Source organism: Capra hircus, chromosome 5, assembly GCF_001704415.2.
Source record: "Capra hircus breed San Clemente chromosome 5, ASM170441v1, whole genome shotgun sequence".
NCBI classification, from domain to species: domain Eukaryota; kingdom Metazoa; phylum Chordata; class Mammalia; order Artiodactyla; family Bovidae; genus Capra; species Capra hircus.
Genome location: NC_030812.1, coordinates 77,399,688 through 77,423,701, shown reverse-complemented (window position 1 = coordinate 77,423,701; position 24,014 = coordinate 77,399,688). Strand labels below are relative to the sequence as shown.

General features: G+C 36.0%; 1 protein-coding gene across 1 annotated transcript in view; it reads right to left on the bottom strand.

The window, feature by feature from the left end:
* Window positions 1–24,014, bottom strand: part of IPO8 (importin 8) — a 68,657-nt gene that overhangs the window by 23,115 nt on the left and 21,528 nt on the right. Inside the window, exons 9-19 of the mRNA XM_005680701.3 lie at window positions 19,393–19,527; window positions 18,423–18,522; window positions 13,635–13,711; window positions 13,227–13,343; window positions 12,702–12,791; window positions 11,117–11,282; window positions 9,898–10,058; window positions 9,321–9,446; window positions 7,135–7,201; window positions 3,518–3,643; window positions 2,772–2,869 (exon numbers count right to left, since the gene is read on the bottom strand). Coding sequence (XP_005680758.1) covers window positions 2,772–2,869; window positions 3,518–3,643; window positions 7,135–7,201; window positions 9,321–9,446; window positions 9,898–10,058; window positions 11,117–11,282; window positions 12,702–12,791; window positions 13,227–13,343; window positions 13,635–13,711; window positions 18,423–18,522; window positions 19,393–19,527 — 1,263 coding nt within the window. The remainder of the gene's footprint in view (window positions 1–2,771; window positions 2,870–3,517; window positions 3,644–7,134; window positions 7,202–9,320; window positions 9,447–9,897; window positions 10,059–11,116; window positions 11,283–12,701; window positions 12,792–13,226; window positions 13,344–13,634; window positions 13,712–18,422; window positions 18,523–19,392; window positions 19,528–24,014) is intronic.

Sequence of the window (24,014 nt, the reverse complement as noted above, 5' to 3'; positions counted from 1 at the left end):
AAATGTATTATTTTCAAAATTATTTTAAAAAGCAAAGCAAAATTTTAAAAAATGTTAGGAATGAAAGGTACAAATAGCTATAAAGGAAAGATTAAAAATGAAAATACTATGAAGAATACTATATCTTTATATTTTTTTAAACTCAGATGAATTGGATAATTTCCTAGACAAATATGATTTAAGAAAGCTGAATTTAGAATCTTTCGATAAAGATGACAGATATGAACATCCCCATTCAATTTTATCCCTTCCCAAAGGCCATTAAAATGAAGATAAAGATATTTTAGAGGCATACATCCACAAAGACATATAAAAGGAAAAAGAGACAGCTATAAAACTGTGAAGCTAGAAAATAGATGGGTCAGGGAGCTGAACTGTAAACAGATAGCTAGCAAAACCAAGAATCAACACTATTTACATAAACAGAATCCCACCTCTAGGGCAGTGTTTCTAGATCTAGATTCTAAGTATGAATGGGCTCTGGGACCAGAATGCCTAGGTCTAAATCCTAGCTCTGCCATTTATGAGCTGTATTTTTAGAAAAGCTATTTCACCTCTGTGCCCTACTGTTCCCTTCTGTAAAAAGGAATATAATAATATATTTATGTCATAGGACTATATGGTACAGAAAAAAAAAAAATCAGTCCCTTTATCCCAAATTACATTTACTTGGTTTCTTTGTTTGCTGGTTTGAGGTTCTGTTTCTCTTCCTTCCACAAAAGGAAGAGAAGCAAAATATAGTGCAATAGTTTAAAAATGGGCTCTGGAACTAGATTTGTTGTTTAGTCGCCCAGTCATGCCCAACTCTTTGTGATCCCATGGACTACAACACGCCAGGCTTCCCCATCCTTCACTGTCTTCCAGAGTTGCCCAAATTCATGTCAACTGAGTCTGTGATGCCATCCAACCATCTCATCATCTGTTGTCCCCTTCTTCTCCTGCCCTCAATTTTTCCCAGCATCAGGGTCTTTTTCAATGAGTCGGCTGTTCACATCAGGTGGCCAGCTTCAGCATCAATGCTTCCAATGAATATTCAGGGTTAATTTCCTTTAGGATGGACTGGTTTGATCTCCTTGCTGTCCAAGGGACTCTCAAGAGTCTTTTCCAGCATCACAATTCAAAAACATCAATTCTTCAGCATTCAGCCTTCTTTATGGCCCAACTCTCACATCCATACATGACTACTGGAAAAACCATAGCTTTGACTAGACAGACATCTGTCAGCAAAATGATGTCTCTGCTTTTAAATACACTGTCTAGGTTTGTCATAGCTTTTCTTCCAAGGAGCAAGCATCTTTTAATTTCATGGCTTCAGTCACTGTCACCAGCAATTTTGGAGCCCAAGAAAATAAAAACTGCCACTGTTTTCATTTTTCCCTCATCTACTTGTCAGGAAGTGATGGGACCAGATGCCATGATCTTAGTTTCTCGTATGCTGAGTTTTAAGCCAGCATTTTTTACTCTTCTCTTTTATCTTTATTAAGAGGCTCTTTAGTTCCTCTTTGCTTATACGACCTAGGTCACTTTTCTAAACCTCAAGCACAAGGCAAAATCTCTCTCTCCTCTTTGACAAAAAGGTGATATAATGCTGAAAAGATTAAATAAATTAATGTATACAAATGCTCAGGAAATACCTGATACACAGTAAGAGTGTGCTAATAAGATAATAGGAAATAAATTTACTTGCTAAGAAGGACATCATTGTGAACATCACTGTTACTCTATCTGCTACAATACAGAGCAGCTGCGAGTTAATTGTCTGCTTGCTGCTTTCTCTGCCCCTTTTCCTCACTAGCAGCTATCTCTGTAACAGGAAAAACCTGAGGACAGCCAGGTGATTACGACCTAACAAGCTGGGTTCCCAAAGAGCTATATGAGTCTTCAAAAATCGTGATTCTACTCCTGCAGTTTATATGTGATGAAACTTAGTGACCTCCCCAAATCTCCCAGGCTCTTTAAAACTGAACTGAGACCTAAATTAGATAAACTGATTATGAGTTCAGCACTCTTAACAGAGCCTGGCACACATCTCTTCTAGGAAGGAAAACAGGCTGTACACTGGCTATCTTACTCCCAAATCCAAAGCCAAACTTAGGTTTCTGGCTGTTTGAGCTTTCTAAAATCTGCCATCTCTATGTAATACAGTTTTATATTTATGAATATACACATATTCACCTAAAAGAGGAGGAAAGCATTAGTCACGAATCACTTCTAGATATAACCAAGAGGGGGTATTTGTGACAAAGATAACATAGTAGGCAATCATGCTTGTGCATAAATGCAACAGTAGTCATTATGTGGCTTACAAACTATCCTGTATTGAGTTAAATGATGCTGTCTTTCCAACTATTCCAATTTTTTTTGTCTTGCTTATGTTCAAATTACCTATACTTAGTGTTTTCCAATATATACATTCAATTAAAAGAAAAATCACGAATTGACAAACTGTGATATTTTCCTAGCACTCTTCTTTAATCAAGTAGTAAGTCCATATTTTTGAAAGAAAAAATACATGGAAAATTATTTACCTAAGCATTGTGAAGTACACAACTATAGAAGTAGCAAACATTCAGTATAACACACAATATGAAATTTTCAGAATATACTTCCAAACTCCATTTGAAAACACAAAATGACAAATATATGTTCATTAGAGCAATATACAACTAAATATATAAGGAATAAATTGAGAGAGTACCTGAAGTGAAATACAACACTAGTCAGTAAACATTAGTAAGAATCACTACGACAAATGATTAGGACATGCTTACCTTTCTACACATTGTAAAAAGTATTTCTAAATGCTTTGGATTTGACAGTAAAGTATTTGTATCTATTGTCACATAATTATGCAGAAGAGGCATCATGTCTGGAAAAAAATTCAAATGCTCAATGAGATCTGAGTGACAGAAGTAGAAACAAATTATTACCACTGAAAGCACATTTCTATAGCACCCACACATTACTATCTTCCCTTGCAACCACAAAACGCTAGAAACTAAAATGGTACACCTGCCCTATTTATTGATGAGGGAAATGTGGATCAGAAAGATTAAAATTCTCATCATTTAGTGATTGTTATGAATTTTCTTCTTTTTCCCCATAGCACTCATTACCATCTGACACACTCTATTTGCTTATTTGTCTGTTTCCTAGCCTCTTCCACCCCATATTAGAATGGAGGTGTCAAAAGGGCAAGGGCTGTGTATTTTGTTCCCTGATGTACTGCTGAGCCTAGAACATTGCTTAGAATATAGTTGACATTCAGAAAATATTAATTAATATATGGATATATACTCTGACTGCAAAGTAATTTAAGATTCAGTAGGAAATATAGCCTTCCTACTATGACCTCTATTCCTAGGGCTAAAAGCCCTACAACAGCACTACTCAACAGGAAAGGAAGAACAATTATTTTCTGATTAGTACTGGAATCATAAGTCTTTATGTCAAGTGTCAAAGGATATAATACCTATCTAGACACAGAACAACAAACATGTTACATGGTCAGTCATACCTGTAAAATATTCAAAACAATCCTGTTGAAAAACCTCATATAATATACCTAGAAGCTGCCACATTTGAGGAGAAATACCATGGCAAGTTAAACTGTAAGCCAGTGAAAGAATTTCTTCATAGAATTCTAGAAAGAAGAAAATCTCTAGTTAGAATCCTAGGAAATAGCAAAAATTAAACACAAAGACCACACAGAAGAGGATTTAGGCTATATACTCACACATATCTTATATCTAACATACATTTGAGCATGTGTTTCTCAGCTCCCATCTCTTGCTATCTCTATTAATATTTGCCATCTTCCATTTTTCACTAAGATCTGCCCCCTACTCAATAAGATATGGCAAAGATTTGTTTTGACTAAACTTACTTGTAATATTGAAAAGTTATATTTTTTGTGTTTTGTAATATAGAAAATAAAGTTTATACATAAACCCTTATTAGAAATGGATACAAGAATGAACAATTATTGTATGTGTCTCATGCACAGGATTTTAAATTTACAAACAATTAATGTTCTTCAGAGAACTTAATTCATCTAGGTGAAAATATCCATCTGCTGCATGTATTTTTTACAAAATATATACAGAATATATTTTGCCAATTTACAAAGCTTGTAAAATTAGTACAATGCTTTTCAACTTACTTCAAGATAATTATACTTACTATTAAAAGAGTCCAAAGGGAATATTCTTGCATTTGTACATATACTTATTATTCTTACCCTCATTCAGAAGGAAATTATATCTAAATATAATAATCAGAAAACACAAACCTCAACACAAAAATTTCAAAAATTTCCTACCATGTCACTGAACAAAAAAGTCTAACTTCAAAGTTTTGGGGTTTTTTTTTTCCTTCTTCTTATTCAAGGGAACCAATATTCACCGTGGAAGCTTGAATAAAATTTTTTTCTGTAACATTATTCAAATTTTAATATATTTAAAAGCTAGCAATACAGATATTTGCCTTACCAAAAGCAAAATAAGATAGAAATCATAGATATTGGGAAATAATTTAGGATAGACAATCACTGGAAATACAACCAATGGCCTGAATAAAAAATTTCTGAAAGTTCTGTTCAGGAAAGCAAATGCCTCTTCCTAACATGAAGCCTAAAAGAAAGAAAAGAGGCCCAGTATTTCCTTTCATGCTCTTGATGGCTACAACCTGTGTACTTTACCAGGCCACTCAAGATGCTCAAGACCAGGACTATGAATCTGAGGGAGAAACTAAAAGGCACAAAGCTTTTCCAGGTTTTTTTGTGGGAGGTGGGGAATAATTAGGAGGATCATGGTCTGTGTTGGGAGTTTGGACTATGGTGGGCAGCAGTGTAGGACTCAGTGTCGAGCAAGGCAGCACAGGCCTTCTAAGCAGACCATTTTTATCGCAGAATCCTGGCTGACTCTGGCCAACTCCAGCCTTCCCACTGCTTTGGTGAGCTACCAATATCCTTCTACCAATTCCATTTATGTTTAAATTAACCATAAGTTTTTTTCATTTAGTATCAGCTAAGATAACGGACTATTGGGGTAGGATGGTTGTACTAACTTTGATTTACTGCATAAGATAGAGCAGTTAAATCAGTAATGGCTAAGCCTGCTGCTGCTGCTGCCGCCGCTGCTAAGTCATTTCAGTAGTGTCCGACTCTGTGCGACCCCATAGACGGCAGCCCACCAGGCTCCACCATCCCTAGGATTCTCCAGGCAAAAACACTAGAGTGGGTTGCCATTTCCTTCTCCAATGCATGAAAGTGAAAAGTGAAAATGAAGTCGCTCAGTCGTGTCCGACTCTTGGCGACCCCATGGACTGTAGCCCACCAGCCTCCTCCATCCATGGGATTTTCCAGGCAAGAGTACTGGAGTTGGGTGCCATTGCCTTCTCCCATGGCTAAGCCTAGCTTTTAATAATACATGAAGTTCAAGAGTAAATTAGCAATAAAAACAGGCAAAAGAAGGAGGCAAAAGTGGGACAGTGGAAAAAGACTGGACCATGGACATAAACATGGTGAGACTGCTATGGTGGGGTCCTACATTAACAGCCCACAATATCTTCCAGAATTAGGTTTTTCTGGTTTAACCTAAAATCTTACATAACTAAATATTGGTTCAAAAAAAGGGCCATTAACAATTCATGCATCACAGCTAAAAACACGAGAGAGATCACCTTGGTACTAGAGATGAGATTAGAGGAGACAGACAATTGAAACTTTTCTCCTCTGCCCACTACACTCAAGAAATAGGCCCCTTTTCTTTGCTTAACATCCTGATGTTGTAATTGCCCAAATTACAAATGTGGTATAGGCAGATTACAGAAAGTTGGTATAAACCACTTCACTTTGCTTTACTTCACAGTTTTTTCCTCAAGACTACTTGCTTTAAATTTCAATGGATATTACATACTTGTGACTTATTTATTTTAGACCTAGTGATTTGTACCTCTTAATCCCCTTGACCTGAAATAGTTACAAGCATGTAATGCACAGCACAGGGGATATAGTCAGTATTTTATAACTTTGTATATAGCATATTCTATAAAAATATCCAATTACTATGTTGTAAACCTGAAACTAATACAATATTGTAAGTCAAATGTTTTCACATGTTTGAAGTCCTTAAAAGAATATTTTTAATGGAGAATTTTCAGTTACATCTCTTCACAGAAAGGACATAAGTGAATATATTCTTTCTGAGTGTATCAGAATCTCTGAAGTTATGGTCCAGGAAGCTTCATTTTAACTAGATCCTCGGTGATTCTTATCCACATCAAAGTTTGAGAACAACTGCTTTATAGTGATGATTTCAAAAGTAAGGACTACTTTGGCAAAGTAGAGGATAATCCTCTAAAATGGGAGAAGAATGTATTAGAACACTTAGTAGAGATAAACTATTCATTTACATTTGATCTCATGTTTTACATTTCTCTTTATGTATGTAAATGTAGCACAGTAACATGTATATTGCATATAAATATATACTCAAGTATAAGTCACATACATTAGAAGTACATGCTCAATTTTTTACTAATGGTGTGAATGATAAAAGTTTGGAGACGGCTGCTCTAATGTGGTAACCTGCTTTTGTTCCATCTTTCTATCTCTTACACTATACAGGCTATATTTCTCTCCTACCCACAAGACTTGTGGCTGGTATCTTCAAAATGCTTGGATACTATGAAAAGTTGCCTCTTCTACAAATCCCAATCAATCTATAACATCCAGCATTAACTACTGACTCTACTCAGAATTCAGGTACCATAACATAAACAGAATAACAATTAATTCACACTTCTGATAGAATATATGCCTATCATCTCACATGTTTCAATCCTAAAGTAACCTCACCTAAACCTCATCTTAGTTCTTTCTTTCTAAAAAACATTTAAAATCTCTGTTCTTTAAAAACTCCAACAACAAAAATTCTTAATTAGGTATGTTAAGCTTACCTCTAAATGAAAATCTAGAAATCTAATATTAGAAAGTATATCTAAAAATTGAACAGAAGGCAAGCTTCTCTTTCTCAAAACTGTCCATCTTGTTGAATTTGAAGGGCTAAAATGCATTTTTCATCAAATTTAAAAATAGTCTCAGTTTACCTTTTATTCTATCTTTGAACTTACCAATTACATGTTTCTGTAAAACAAGATCAATGATCCGTAGACAGATATTCTCTAACTGCTGAGTAACCTAAAGACAAATTTTAAACATTTAGTTTAAAATTCATCATAACCCTTAATTTAATCTATAAATTTAATATTATCCCAATAAAAATACCAATAGGATTTTTTTTCCAATAGGACCTTTTGAGAAGAGAAATTAAGAAGTTAATACTAAACTTCCATGTGAAAAATTAAACATCAAAGAATAACCAGGATATTCTGAAAAGTGGGCTAATGATGGAAATTTGGGTTAAAATTATAATAAAATTACAAGTTAAATTAATTCCTTATCTCATATTTTATACCAATATTTTAATTCCTAATATATCTAGGACTTCAATGTGAAGACATAAAAATACTAGCCATCTTTTTCAGATTTCTAATTTTACTCTTCATACATTAAGTATTTATACACATGTAAATATTTCTTTTAAGGAAATCTTGCTTTCAAAGCTTGCTTTTAGTAAGTCAAAGTTCAAAATCATAAGACTGGCAGTCAGGAGACCAAGATTCCAGTCCTTGTTTTGCCTCTAGTTACCTATGACCTTGGCAAAGCCATCTAGCTAAAGGCTTTAAGATTTTTCATCTATAGGTTAGGGAAGCTAGATTTGATTAGTGTATCTCAACTTTAACCCATTCCTCCTTTGATAATCACAATAAGGTCACATGCTCCTTTAACTTTATTTGAAATTCAAAATAAAAGTAATATCAAGAATTAAAAAAACAGAAACATAAAATGGTGGGGTTGGTTTGTTTTTTTTTTTTTTTTTTTTTCCAAACTAATCCTGATGCTTATCCTACTACTACCCATCCTCCAGACAAACATTTGGGAAAACTTGACAAGACGATTTCTAAGTTCTCTTCAAATTTAAAATACAAGTTCTACATATGAAGAGAAACAATAATCCTTAAGTATACATGCAATTCAACTTGAAAATCTCACCATTACAGAGAGGCCCATATACTTTCAACAAGGACACAGAAATACAATAATGAATATGAAAACAAAAATTCACATTAAGTCTTTTAGGCAAAGAAAGGCCTGCCCAGGAGAAGAAAATTGAACCATTTTAAGAACCTGGTAAGCATCCATTAGTATGTGATAAATACACGATAAGTCAACAGCCACAGGGTTTAACAATGCTATTTAAAGAACCAGCACCTGCTTCCTAAGTCCCACTGTATAAAACGAGAGCTGTCATCACTGCCAAACAAGTCAACTGTGCTGGCAGAAGTAATGAACACAAATCTAATTTAAGTAAAGGCTGTATAATATATAATACTTGCGGAGGAGAGCAGCAGGTTTTAGGTAGGCAATAATTGATATATTATCAGGATATATCAGTTGACTGCAACTCTAAATCTACAAATTCCCAACTCCATGAACATGAGATATTACCTAAACCTTGTGCTCTACTTCTGCAAAAGGGCACTACCAATACCCGCGCTATGGCAGGGGGACATGGTAACATTCTACCAGCTAATGCATAAGGGGAAGACAGAGGATGAGATGGTTGATGGCATCACCGACTCAATGGACATGAGTTTGAGCAAGTTCCGGGAGTTGGTGATGGACACGGAAGCCTGGCATGCCGCAGTCCATGCGGTCGCAAAGAGTTGGACCTGACTGAGCAACTGAACTGAAATGAACAGATATGAGAGTGCTTGACAAACATCTGCGCAAATTCTTAATCCAATGTTGTTCTGGAATTCAGCCTAGGAACGATGATGTTTTAAACTCTTCTTCCCTTCCATTCTCAGGTATTTGTTACATCAGTATTTTGTTATATTATTTAAAATTTGCCTCTGTAACTGAATGGCAGTCTCTCTCTATCAAGAAGACCAGACTGTGGATTCCAAACAACAGGGCTATGTTCTATTAAATTTGGTTTTCCCCCAAGCCTACCCTGGCACATAGCAGATGTGATGAACTGAACTAAGTTTAGCAAAAGAGATATACTATATACTTTAAAATCACATGCAACATTTCCCTTCAATCATTTTAATACTTTTCTTTAAAATTTGAGGGTAATTTTTAAAATCCAGCAACATAACCAGCAATTTAAAGGTCAAGACTTTAAAATTTATGACCAGTGATAATATAAATTTCAGTTACTATAATGACATCATAAAACACAAAATCCTACCTCTTTGTGGTCTTCTACAACTGTCAAGATAGTATCAATGGTATGTAAAATTCCCATAGCCATTACAGTCTTGTCTTCAACTTCTTCATATTCATCACTTTGAAGAACTTTGCCAAATATCTCAGCCTATAAAAATAGCAAACACATTCAACAATTAGTACTGCTACATTCACACTTCTCTATGAGAAGTGAGCAAAAGGACAGTGTCACATCTCCAAAGGCCACCACTGCTCAAACTTTAAGATATGCAGTTTGCCAAGTGAATATTGATGATGGAAACTGTCATGTTTTAAATATAGCCACTTTGCCCTTATCTAGTCACTAAAGTGGAATATATACTAGCTATTATAATCAAACAGCAAATAATTAACTTCTGGTTGCCATTAAATAAATCCAAAATCTAGGAAAACTGAAAACTATACATTGAAATTATTAACCGTCAGAATTATTAGAGCAAATATTTTTACATTAGCATTTCAGTTACATACAAACTAAACTTCAAATTTTGGAGTTTAATTTACTTAAGATTATTCAAAGCCTTTATACCAAACTAACATAAAACTATGCCCAGTCTTACCAAATGCTGAGTCATATCCACAGCAATTGAGGCTACCTCTTGGCTGTATTCACATATCATCTTCTGGATAACATTAGTAACATCATCATTTTCTGTCTCTCTAACAATGTGCAACAGCTCCTGCATAATAGGCCTTACATGTGGCTTCATATATTCCTTGGCTAATGCAATAAAAAATAAACTCAGTAAAAAATATTAGCGATTCACAAGTGAAACTTACTTGGTCACAAGGTAAATAACACAGGGTAATAGGTTCCAGATACATATGTGCCTGATGGTAAGTAAGTTATAAAGTTGTACCAAAATAATGTTCACCAATGTATCTGTTTCCCCACGAGTAATATATGGACAATCAGTCCTGCACAGTAAAGAACTCTCCTGCCCCAAATGCCAATAGCTCCCTTGAGAAATTTGCCTGAACTAATTTGAATCACATGTATCCTCTGTCATTAGCATGACTTATCAAACAGGAATATGACAGCATGATACAAGTGTAAAAACCATTTACATAAAGACTATGCCCACATTGATGATGCTCATTCACTCTTTCACCCCCGTCTCCAACCACTCTTCTCCCCACATGTGTTTATCTAATATTGCCTTCCATTGGAACAGTGTTGTATAGGGATAAAGGCTAATGTTCTTCATAATGTAGAATTTACTTTTAAAGGTTTATCTGAATTTTGAACAGCGCATTCTTCGAAACAAACAAAGGAGATATGTGTTATCACTCACTAGAAATGCAACTTGCTGCTTTCAGAACGGGCAGAATCACAAGAATCCTAGAGCTAAAAGGAATCTTGAAGCCATCTAGTCCAATCCCCCTAAATTTAAATACATGGCAATCTAAGCCTTGACAGATCACATATCTTGCCCAGGTCTAGACAGCAAGGCAGGAGCTCAGTCAAAACTAGACTCCTAGGTCTCTCGATTCCCCTTCTACCCTAATGTTTAACAATCATCAACTTGTTTCCTAATCTCAAATTCTTCTGGAAATCACAGTTAACAGACATTCCTAAAAGTGGCAAGAATAAACTCATAAAATTCTGAGGGGGCAAAAGCCCAAAAACCCAAACTCTGAACTTTAAGACAAGGAAGTAAACAAAACTATTTGAGAAGACAACATCAAAATTATTATTTAATTAAAAATACCCTCTAAAAAATGTATTCTTATTCTAAATTTTAAATTTTGTTAATTTAATAATAATTTTGGTTTTACCTTGTGTCTGGTTAGAAATTAATGACTGAAGAGCAAGGGCAGCTTCAACCTTGACAGGCATCTCCTTATCCTCAATCAGGCTCTTCTTTGCTAGATCAACTGCATTTCTTAGGTTGAGCTCATTATGAAATTTCAAAGAACTGAATGCATGAAGTACCCAACAGGACTATGTTATAAGGAAAAAGTTAGTAGGAAACTATTAGGATTATGGTTTTATGTAACAATGAATATAAAAACTTCTACGTAAAACATCTTTAATCCTACCATGTACTATTTATTTATTTGTTTTTTGGAGGGAAACATATTAGTCTCAGTTGCTAACTTCACGATTCCATAGTTCTTATAAGAAAGGCAATTTTATTACTTCTAAATTACCTTTATGCAATATCATTATTCATAAGATTAAACAGAACCCAACTTAAATTTCTCAAAAAAAAAAATCCTGTCAATGCTTTAATAAATATTATGACTCACAACTTATTATTTATATGCAAAAGCACAAGCCAGTGTTGACATTCATTTACTGATCATCATAGCAAAAATGAATAAAATATTATTTTCCCTTACACTAATCAGCTTAGGAAACTTGACTTTTTCAGTCACAGAAGATAAAAAAAAAATTTAACCTTGTATAAATTACCAAACTTTAAACTATTAGACCACTAAATCATATTATTTTTTTAAAATCTCTATTGCATAAAATACAATTGACAGTAATTAATTTGAATGACTAACGACTTGCAAGAGACATACAATTAATAGTCTGTAAAAATAGGAACCTACTTATAAAAATACTTGTGCACCCTCTACATTTCTAACCTATATTCACACAAATATTTCTCTAGTGACTATTATCTCTTTTTAAATATTTTTATTTATTTATTTATTTGATTGCTCCAGGTCTTAGTTCCCTGATCAGGGATTGAACCCAGGCCCCCTGCATTGGGAGCACAGTGGTCCTCCAGTGGGACCACCAGGAAAGTCCCTGTCTTCTATTTATAAAATGCGTTGGTGACAAGGCATTGTTAACATATTGGTTTTAGCAAGATATTTTGTTGTGCTGATATAGTTACAAAAGTAAGCACTAGGCTGTTAAAAGTTCTATTTTTATTTCTCCATAAAATATATTGCTTCTATAAATAATATATACTTAGAATACAAATAAATTTACATGGATTATTATTTTCTGCATGTTATTAAAGTATATCTAACTATCACACTAGAAATCATAATCAAGAGTTTAGCCAAAATATAATTTTCCTGCTGTTTTGGACACCAAAACTTAGTCAGCTTATGAATTTACATGGTACCACTGCTGCAGTATCACCCCTCTCACAGTATGTTCTGCATATGCAGCAAGTGAGGCAAGAGGGGGCAGCTGGAGTTAAAATCTATACATCCCTTTATTTACTAATTTGCTCTTTATTCAGCTTTTATGACTATAAAAGACATTCTCACTGACTTCATTTTGTCCCAGTGTGGTAAAAGATAAATTTGTCCAAAAGTATTTAGTTCAATAATTAACTTACAAATGAAGATTTCAAGACACTAATTTCGAGACATAATGAAATATGGAAAAACCTACTCTGGCTCGAAGGTATCCCAGGTTAGACAATAGTAATGGAAATACATGATTCTGCAACAGTAACTCCATTTGGTCCTTGAATAAACTCTTCTGTTAGGAAATAGAAATTGAGTTTAACTTATTAATGTCTTTTTCATATGTAAAAATCACTTCCTAATAAAGCTTGTTTCTTATGAAACACTTAATATACTTCTATTTAAATTTTGTAAAATTATTGACCTACATAATGCATGTTTTAAAACAAGAGAAAAATAGTCTTTAGATAGAAACTTGATATCGACTGATCTTTCTAGAAACAACCCTAAAGTTATTTTGTATCATCTTTTTTACATAACAACAGTTTCATACTGAAAAAGTGAATAAAAAGCCATTTTAAATTAAAAAAATTAAAATGACAGAAAGAAAAATATTTAGTCAACTCAATTATGCAGAGTCAGAAGTTTTAAATTATCCATAATTCTCATATTATCTCATCTGCCTATGCTTCACAGTGTTATTAAGTAAAGTAAATTTGAGTAGCTTAACCTTCAGTAAAATATCAGCTAGGGAACCAATCACATGCAGGGCTCCATCTTTCTTCCTAGGATCAAAGTTCGGGTCTGTTAGGATTTGATAACAGAATGCCATCATTTTTGGCAACACCTAAAGAAAAGAAATAGAAGAATCCACTTTAGTCTACATGAGCTTTCACTGCTTTACTATCATATTTAAAATGATGTACAAATTTTCAAAAATAAAGACATTTTATTGTATTCTATCAAGCAACTACAATTAAGAAAAAATATTCCTTTTCCCCTATGAGGATACAAAAATTTTTTTAAGTTACAGATTATAACTACTAACATAATTTTTCAACTACAAGGGGCATTCATTAGAATGTGAAATCAACACAGTCACCTTTCAGTTTTATATTTAAAAAGAATAACTACATACCTCTTTTCTTTTCTTTGCAGCAGTATATAAGAGAGTCTGGGCTGCTGTGGTAGGAGAAGCATAATCTTCGAAAATATCTAAGATTTTAGATTTTAAAAGTTTAAACCATGTTAGCAAAAATACAACTACTTATTATAGTTTAAACCTGACTGACCACTACTCCAGAACCAAGAAATAAAACAGTCCATATATAACACTGGTTATAAGCTAAGAACATATCATGACTGCTCTCATATACAACAATATTTATCAAACTCTATAGGTTGTCCTTTTAAATAATCATATTAAAACAAACAATACAGTTCCACTGAGGATAGGAAAAATGCTTTACCTCTATCAGAAAACAATAAAAATGTATTTACTGTTTACTGTGTGCCAGGCTCTGTTCTAAGCTCTGGGGATACAAATATCAAAAAAAGGTTCTCATCTTGCTTACACAGTAAGAGAAAGAAACAAACTGATTACACATAAACGTACACAAGACAGTACAGCTGACAATACCGCATCTCAGAGAGGTTAAGTAATTTGTCCACAATTACACAGTAAGCAACTAGGCCAGTATTCACATCCAGACTGTCTTAACATCAAGGCCTGAGCTCCTTCAGTCTGTTTTTTTAAAAATATTTATTTATTTCTCTGGCTGTGATGGGTCTCAGTTATGGCATGTGGGATTATCGATCTTTGTTGGGGCATGTGGGATATTCTAATTATGGCATGTAGGATCCAGTTTTCTGACCCGGGATCAAAACCAGGCCCCCTGCATTGGGAGCATGAAGTCTTAGCCACTGGACCGGCAGATAAGTCCCTCTCCTTCAGTTTTTACCAAATCTAAAAACACCATTATTAATATCAGTCAATATACTTGGAAGTATTTTGTTCATATAAATAACTGCACATGACAAAAATATAAAAAGGAGACTAGTAATTGTTTCCCCCAATAGCTTTCTAAAAGTAAAATACACACACTAGCCACTGCGTTCTAGTCCACAGAAGGAAACTATTGAGGAAAAAAAGACACAACCTAGTCTTGAGTTATCCATATTCTCTTTTGATCAATAAAATGTAACACACAGAGCTCTTAACTATTATATTTTCCAAAACCTGAAGTACTTTCTTATTTAATATGAAGAGTAAGTAAAGTAACAGTAGTTTTCAGAAAGCTAAACAAATACACTGCACTTATGAAAGTTCACAGGTATAGAAAAGCCAAACACTAAAAAGAATGCCTTAAATAAGACAGAAGAAAGATTAGCAAGTAATTCTGTGCTATTTAAAGCACTGTGCATGTGCCGAGTCACTTCAGTCATGTCCGACTGTGCAGTGCTATGGACTGAAGCCCACCAGGCTCCTCTGTCCATGGGATTCACCAGGCAAGAATACTGGAGTGGGTTGCCATGCCCTCCCCCAGGGGATCAACTGGCACAGGGATCGAACCGACATCTCTTAAATCTCCTGCATTAGCAGGTAGGTTCTTTACCACTAGTGCCACCTAGGAAGCCCATTAAAGCATTAGGAAGGGGAATTAATAAATCCTGCATTATGTATCATGATTTTGAAAAGGAAATGATAGAATGGAAGGATAAACCAGTGGTAAATACTTTTGCATTTACTTTTCTCACACTTCTGCTTTTCCTGTACTTTGTCTCCAAGAGAAAGAGGCACTTCCTCACTTACCGAATCAAATAATACTAAACATAAAGCACTGTGAAAACAACATGGACCAATAATCTGGCATCTATTCTAGTAGGCTTAGTTCAGGTAACCAGAAACACATGTCCCAAGAAGAGGAAAGCACTGTGGTCACAGTCCCTTCAGCATGCCTTAGGTAATGCTAGTCTTACCATTATTTATTTGAACATTTCACTGAATGCAGACTAGTACCAAGAACTTGCAAAGTCATGTAGGGCTGTAGAGGAATGGAGAATGCAAAATAAAGCAAGACAGACCACCAGGTGGTCAATATTGAAATTTGACTGGCTGATTCTTTGCAACCAAAGATGGAGAAGCTCTACACAGTCAGCAAAAACAAGACTGGGAGCTGTCTGTGGCTCAGATCATGAACTCCTTATTGCCAAATTCAGATTTAAATTGAAGAAAATAGATAAAACTACTAGACCATTCAGGGAGGACCTAAATCAAACCCTTACGATTATACAGTGGAAGTGACAAATAGATTCAAGGGATTAGATCTGATAGACAGAGTGCCTGAAGAACTATGGACAGAGGTTGGTAGCATTGTACAGGAGGCAGTGATCAAGAACATCCTCAAGAAAAAGAAATGGAAAAGGCAAAATGGTTATCTGAGGAGGCCTTACAAATAGCTGTGAAAAGAAGAAAGCTAAAGGCTAAGGAGAAAAGGAAAGATAAATCCATTTGAATGCAGAGTTCCAAAGAACAGCAAGAAGAGATAAGAAAGCCTTCCTCAGTAATCAATGCAAAGAAATAGAGGAAAACAATAGAATAGGAAAGACTAGAGATCTCTTTAAGAAAATTAGAGGTACCAGGGGAACATTTCATGCAAAGATGGGCACAATAAAGGACAGAAATGGTATGGACCTAACAGAAGCAGAAGGTATTAAGAAGAGGTGGCAAGAAACACAGGAAAACTATACAAAAAAGATCTTCATGACCCAGATCATCATGATGGTGTGGTCACTCACCTAGAGCCAGACATCCTGGAATATGAAGTCAAATGAGCCTTAGGAAGCATCACTACAAAGCAAGTGGAGGTGATGGAATTCCAGTTGAGCTATTTCAAATCCTAAAAGATGATGCTAAGAAAGTGCTGCACTCAATATGTCAGCAAATCTGGAAAACTCAGCAGTGACCACAGGACTGGAAAAGGTCAATTTTCGTTTCAATCCCAAAGAAAGGCAATGTCAAAGAATGTTCAAACTACTGCACAATTGCACTCATTCACATGCTAGCAAAGTAATGCTCGAAATTCTCCAAGTGAGGCTTCAGCAGTACGTGAACCAAGAACTTCCAGATGGTCAAGTTGGATTTAGAAAGACAAGGAACCAGAGACCAAACTGCCAACATCCATTGGATCATCTTAAAAGCAAGAGAGTTCCAGAAAAACATCTACTTCTGCTTTATTGATTATGCCAAAACCTCTGCCTATGTAGATCACAACAAACTGGAAAATTCTTCAAGAGATGGGAATACCAGACCACCTTACCTGCCCCCTGAGAAATATTTTTGCAGGTAGAAACAAAAGTTAGAACCAGACATGGAGCAACAGACTGATTCCAAATTGGGAAGGGAGTACATCAAGACTATATATTGTCAACCTGCTTATTTAACTTATATTCAGAGTACATCACGTGAAATGCCAGGCTGGATGAAGCACAAGCTGGAATCAAGACTGCTGGGAGAAATATCTATAACCTCCAATACACAGATGACACCACCCTTATGGCAGAAAGGGAAGAAAGACTAAAGAGCCTCTTGATGAAAGTGAAGGAAAAAGTGAAAAAGCTGGCTTAAAACTCAGCATTTAGAAAATAAGATCATGGCATCCAGTCCCATCACTTCACGGCAAATAGAGTGGGGAAACACAGAAAGAGCACCAGACTTTATTTTCCTGGGCTCCAAGATCACTGCAGATGGTGACTGCAGTCATGAAATTAAAAGACACTTGCTCCTTGGAAGAAACGTTATGCCGAACCTAGACAGCATATCAAAAAGCAGAGACATTACTTTGCCAACAATGGTCCATATAGTCAAAGCCATGGTTTTTCCAGTAGTCATGTAAGGATGTGAGAGTTGGACCATAAGAAAGCTGAGCACTGAAGAATTGATGCTTTTGAGCTGTTGTGTTGGAGAAGACTCTTGAGATTCCATACAACTGCAAGGAGATCCAACCAGTCAATCCTAGAGGAAGTCAGTCCTGAGTATTCACTGGAAGGACTGATGCTGAAGCTGAAATTGCAATATTTTGGCCACAAAGAACTGACTGATACAAAGAACTGACTCTCTGGAAAAGACCCTGATCCTAAGAAAGACTGAAGGCAGGAGGAGAAGGGGACGACAGAGGATGAGATGGCTGGATGACATGAGTTTGGGTGAACTCCAAGAGTTGGTGATGGAGAGGGAGGCCTGGTGTGCTGCAATTCATGGGGTCACAAAGAGTTGGACACGACTGAGCAGCTGAACTGGACTGAACTGAAGATAGTCCCTGCCCCCAGATAGCTTCTTCACTGTGGGAGAAACAGTGGTACACAAGTAACATCTTCCTATACTAACTGCCTGAGTATGCATGAAGTGATTAATTCATACTGGGAATAAAGAGGAATTGGGCAACCTACAGAGTTCAGCAGCCTCCAGGAAGATGCAAGGCTAAAAGGACCCACAGGGAACAGAACCACACACTGGTGTCAACAAAACTAATTTCCTTCCCCTGAGGAATATTCAGTCCCTAGGATAAGGACACAAACTATATTGCAGCATTCCTAAAATATGCAGAAATGCAAAGGATCTCCCAGACCAAGAATAAACCCAAATGTGTAGCCCAAAAGTCATAGAAAGGAATGGACTCTGTAGATCAGAGTTGCATAGAGATGATACTGCTTCAGCATACTTGAGAGGGTTAGATAAATAAAGTAGCTTCTCATCTCAAGACCACTGGCTCAGCTGAACATCAAAACTTCCACGAGTTTTGGAATTTATCATGCAAAGCAGAACTCTGGGAATTTCACAAAGTAATAAATCTACTCAAAAGTATAAATTTAGTTATACTACTTCATATAACCAGGAACTGATGAGGAATAAAATAATTTCAATTACCAAATTTCATCCTTATATACTCATATGGATCTTCCTGCCACAGTTCTTCATCCTCATCTTTATAGCACATCACAGAAAAAATCACATCTTCAGAGATATTCTAAGAGAAAAAACAAACCAATAAATGGATATAGAGTATTCACATTTGGGGAATATTAATAATGAAAGGCTTTATGAAGTCAGTTTTCCAAACTGTCATATTAATGTTTCTAACATATCTTTAAGATCTGTAATAAGATAACACTAAACAAAATCTATCCTAGACACCAAAGATAAAAGAATTTGCTTTACTTTTCAGCTACCATCTTAGAGATTACAGAATTAAAGAACGCATACTTTGAGAGGAAAAAATTTAGTTCCTAACATCTTCAAATTATCCAGTTATCTGTATGTAAATATTACTTTACTTATCAATGGTCCATAACTTTTCATTGATTTGTCCCTTATCAATGCTGAATTAATCAATGCTTAACAATGCTGAATTCTACCTTTAAGTGAAATTGATACAAACAGAAAACTTTAACTTTTGCTGTAGAATTTAACAACCTAAAAAAAGAAATAAAAACCTACAAAAGAAAACGGTCATTTATCAGGCTGCATTTCCTACAAAAGAACACTACCTTAACTACAGCCCTGGCGACTGGTTTCAAAATGCTGTTATACAAAATACCTCATTTGATCCTAGCAACTTGCAGGTAAGGAGGGGAGAAAAATACTATCTGACTTATCAGAGGAAAAACAGAGGCTAAATGAGATTCCAACCAAGATCAACTCATTTAACTTGAAGGCCTCATTCTTCTCAAATATTTAAACTTCTAAACTCTTTATATGAAACATAAGATACTCTTCTGAAATTATTAATGAAAACAAACATATGTTAAATATAAAATCTTGGATTAGTTAACACTGACCTTGTCTAGAAAATTTTTAACTAGAGGATAATTTCGGAGACCTGCTCACTGACACTAACCTGTATGTGCGGCTTCATCTGCTTCCAAGTCACAGAATGAACAACTCCTTGGTTGAGATAGTTGAAAGCTTGCTGAAGAACACGGGGAGCTACATACTCTTTCTGCCTATACTGGTCTAAAATTTTTAGTAGTACCTACAGGAAAATAGGAAGAGAAAACATAGGAAAACAAACAATTTTAAAGTTAACAGGAGGGGCATTTTAGGCATGACATAAAATCAAGTCAGAGGTTACACAGAGATAAAAAAAAAAAAAACTAACAGATTTTTAGAGAAATAAATATTTTGTGAGAAAGCACATGAGCTTAGATAGGTCCTTGTTCTACTGAACTGAAAGGTATCTCACTGTGATTTTCTGCCATTTACCCTACTTCTAACCTGTGGAAGTATTCAAAATAAGCCTATATTCTATTCCACATACTAGCTCTTCAAATAAATTAAACCTACTGTAGAATAATAGACCTGACTAAATGAACACTGAAAACACTATATCCATATAGTGAGAGACACCATAAACAGATTTTTAATATTTGACAAAGGTGCATTTCAACTAGAAGAGAAACAAGGTCATTCAAAAAAACAACCAGTACTGGGATAGTTGACTAGGTAGCTCCTAAAAAATTAATGTAGCTCCCTAACTAAACTTCACACCAAAATAAATTCCAGATGGGGAAAATATTTCAACAGCAACAAAAAAAGGAAACCATAGAATAACTAAAAGAGTATGGAAATTTTTTATTTTATAATCTCAGACCATGGAAAGTCTTTGTAGAAATAACACAAAACTGAGTTTTTAGAATTTTTTTTTTTTTTTAACTGTTTCTAAGGAAGGAACCATGTCCAAAGCCACTGCAATGACCCATGTAGGAGGCTGCACTACCACATAGCCCAAGTATTCCGCTTCCTGATCTCCAGAGTCCTTCACTACAAGCAAGCTAATCTCTCTCTCAACTGATGCATAAACTTAAAAGTGTTCTTTTAAAATACGTACAAAATTTATAAATTCAGAACATGAATTCAGTTCAAGTCACATAAAATTCAGGCTTATAAAATTTGTCAGAAGTCTTATCACTGTGGCAGATTCATGTCAATGTATGGCAAAACCAATACAGTATTGTAAAGTAAAATAAAGTAAAATTTAAAATTTTAAAAAAATTAAAAAAGAAGTCTTATCACCAAGAAACTTTCTGGAATTCAGACTAAAAAGGGACGCTACTGAACACAGTTCTCCCTAATATGGCTGTGGTTCACGCGAAGCGCAGGTGGTAGCAGATGAGCCACAACACTAACCAAAGGAACAGCTTTTGATTTAAAAAAAACATTAAAAAATATCAGGAATATATACCTTAAATGACCAAGGTTCAGCTGATGGCATGGGTGCAGTTCAGTTTAGTTGTTCAGTCATGAGCGCCATTTTGTGAACGGCTTCCACGGCATGGATGCAACCGCATGAAATTTAAATGTGTGTATTTATACATGTTTACGTGACACTGAAAACCTCTACTGAACACACTATAAGAAGGCATCAATTTTAGGATGCTTACTGGGGCTTTAATAGCAGTGGAAAGAGCAGAGAGAGAGCTGACCAGCTCCCTGATTATCCTGGTATCCACAACGAAGTACATATTCCAGTTCAGTTCAGTCACTCAGTCATGTCTGACTCTTTGCGACCCCAGGGACTGCAGCACGCCAGGCTTCCCTGTCCATCACCAACTTCCAGAGCTTGCTCAAACTCATGTCCATTGAGTTGGTGATGCCATCCAACCATCTCATCCTCTGTCGTCCCCTTCTTCTCCCATCTTTAATCTTTCCCAGCACCACAGTCTTTCCCAAGAAGTCAGTTCTTCCCATCAAGTGGCCAAAGTATTGGAGTTTGAGCTTCAGCATCAGTCCTTCCAATGAATATTCAGGATTGATTTCCTTTAGGATTGACTGGTTGGATCTCCTTGCAGTCGTAGGGACTCTCAAGAGTCTTCTCCAACACAACAGCTCAAAAGCATCAATTCTTCAGTGCTCAGCTTTCTTATGGTCCAACTCTCACATCCTTACACGACTACTGGAAAAACCATAGCTTTGACTAGATGGGCCATTGTTGGCAAAGTAATGTCTCTGCTTTTTGATATGCTGTCTAGGTTCATCACAGCTTTTCTTCCAAGGAGCAAGTGTCTTTTAATTTCATGGCTGCAGTCACCATCTGCAGTGATTTTGGAGCCAAAGAAAATAAAGTCTGGTGCTGTTTCCGTGTTTCCCCACTCGATTTGCCATGAAGTGATGGGACAGGATGCCATGATCTTCATTTTTTGACCTTTGAGTTTTAAGCCAGCTTTTTCACTTTTTCCTTCACTTTCATCAAGAGGCTCTTTAGTTCTTAACTTTCTGCCATAAGGGTGGTGTCGTCTATGTATCTGAGGTTATTGATATTTCTCCCAGGAATCTTGTTTCCAGCTTGTGCTTCATCTTGCCCGGCATTTCACATGATGTACTCTACGTATAAGTTAAATAAGCAGTTGACAACATACAGCCTTGATGTACTCCTTTCCCAACTGGGAACCAGTCCATTGTCCCATGTTGAAACCTGCACATCTGTTGCTTCTTTACCTGCATACAGGTTTCTCAGAGGGCAGGTAAGGTGGTCTGGTATTCCCATCTCTTGAAGAGTTTTCCAGTTTATTGTGATCCACACAGTCAAAGACTTTGGTGTAGTCAATAAAGCAGAAGTAGATGTTTTTCTGGAACTCTCTTGCTTTTAAGATGATCCAACAGATGTTGGCAATTTGATCTATGGTTCCCCTGTCTTTTCTAAATCCAGTTTGAACATCTGGAAGTTCTCGGTTCACGTACTGCTGAAGCCTCACTTGGAGAATTTTGAGCATTACTTTGCTAGCATGCAAAATGAGTGCAGTTGTCCAGTACTTTGAACACTCTTTGGCACTGCCTTACTTTGGGATTGGAATGAAAACTGACCTATTCCTGTCCTGTGGCCTTACTGCTGTGTTTTCCAAATTTGCTGATATACTGAGTGCAGCACTTTAACAGCATCATCTTTTAGGATTTGAAATACAAACTGTCTAATGGGCCTTAAGGCAGAAAGCGAAGAGGAACTAACTAAAGAGCCTCTTGAGGAGGGTGAAGGAGGAGAGTGAAAAATCTGGCTTAAAACTCAAGATTCAAAAAACTAATGTCATGATATCCAGTCCCATCACTTCATGAAACAGATGGGGAAACAATGAAAACAGTGACAGACTATATTTTCCTGGGCTCCAAAATCACTGCAGATGGTGACTGCAGACATGAAATTAAAAGACACTTCCTCCTTGGAAGGACTTCCCAGGTGGCTCAAGTGGTAAAGAACCCGCTTGCCAATGCAGGAGACATAAAAGATGCGGGTTCAATCCCTGTATTAGGAAGATCACCTGGAGCAGGGCATGGCAACTCACTCCAGTTTTCTTGCCTGGAGAATCCCTTGGACAGAGGAGCCTGGTGGATTATGGCCCATAGGGTCACAAAGAGTCAGACATGACTGACGCAACTTAGCACGCATGCACACTCCTTGGAAGAAAAGCTATGACACACCTAGACAGCATATTGAAAAGCAGAGACATTGCTTTGCCAACAAAGGTCCCATCTAGTCAAAGCTATGGTTTTTCCAGTAGTCATGTAAGGATGTGAGAGTTGGACCATAAAGAAAGCTGAGCACTGAAGAACTGATGCTTTTAAACTGTGTTGTCAGAGACGACTCTAGAGAGTCCCTTGGACAGCAAGGAGATCCAACCAGTCAATCCTAGAAGAAATCAGTCCTGGATATTCATTGGAAGGACTGATGCTGAAGCTGAAACTCCAATACTTTGGCCACCTGATGCAAAGAACTGAGTCAATGGAAAAGACCCTGATGCTGGGAAAGATTGAAGGCGAGAGGAGAAGGGGATGATAGAGGATGAGATGGTTGGATGGCATCACTGACTCAATGGACATGGAGTTTGAACAAGCTCCAGGAGTTAGTGATAGACAGGGAGGCCTGGCATGCTCCAGACTGTGGGGTCACAAAGAGTTGGACACAACTGAGGTACTGAACTGAACTTAATGGGCCAATAAAATAATTTGTGAGAAAATTATAGCCATAGCTTTCCTGAAACACTGCAAGGAAATTTTTAGAAATGATAATCCATAAAAGGAATTACTCCATCTAAGATGTCAGGTTTTAAGTATTTAACCATCACTGACAATAAAGAAGACTAATATGCAGAGATTGATAAAAATCTAGAAACACTTTCTTTATCATTAAAGCCCTTTTACTATGTCTGATTAATCTTTGTTTCCTTAATACAGCCCTGATATAGCCAATGCTCAATCATTATTAAATTTCATGTGTTGAAACAGAAACAAAAATTTCATAATTCAAATGGCAATACAGATAATCCGGTCTTCATGTCCATCTATCATTTGTAGTTTGTAAACATTAACATCAACTTGGAGTATTTCTTAAGAGTTCCTAATTTTCACTGTATAGAAAAGTTTCCAAACTTCCACAAAAATGTGTAAGCTCTCAGCTGAAAGTCTACTTCTGAGTTCAACTCCTCTTGAAATAGATCAATTCCTATTACCTAAATCTTCCGATATAAAAAC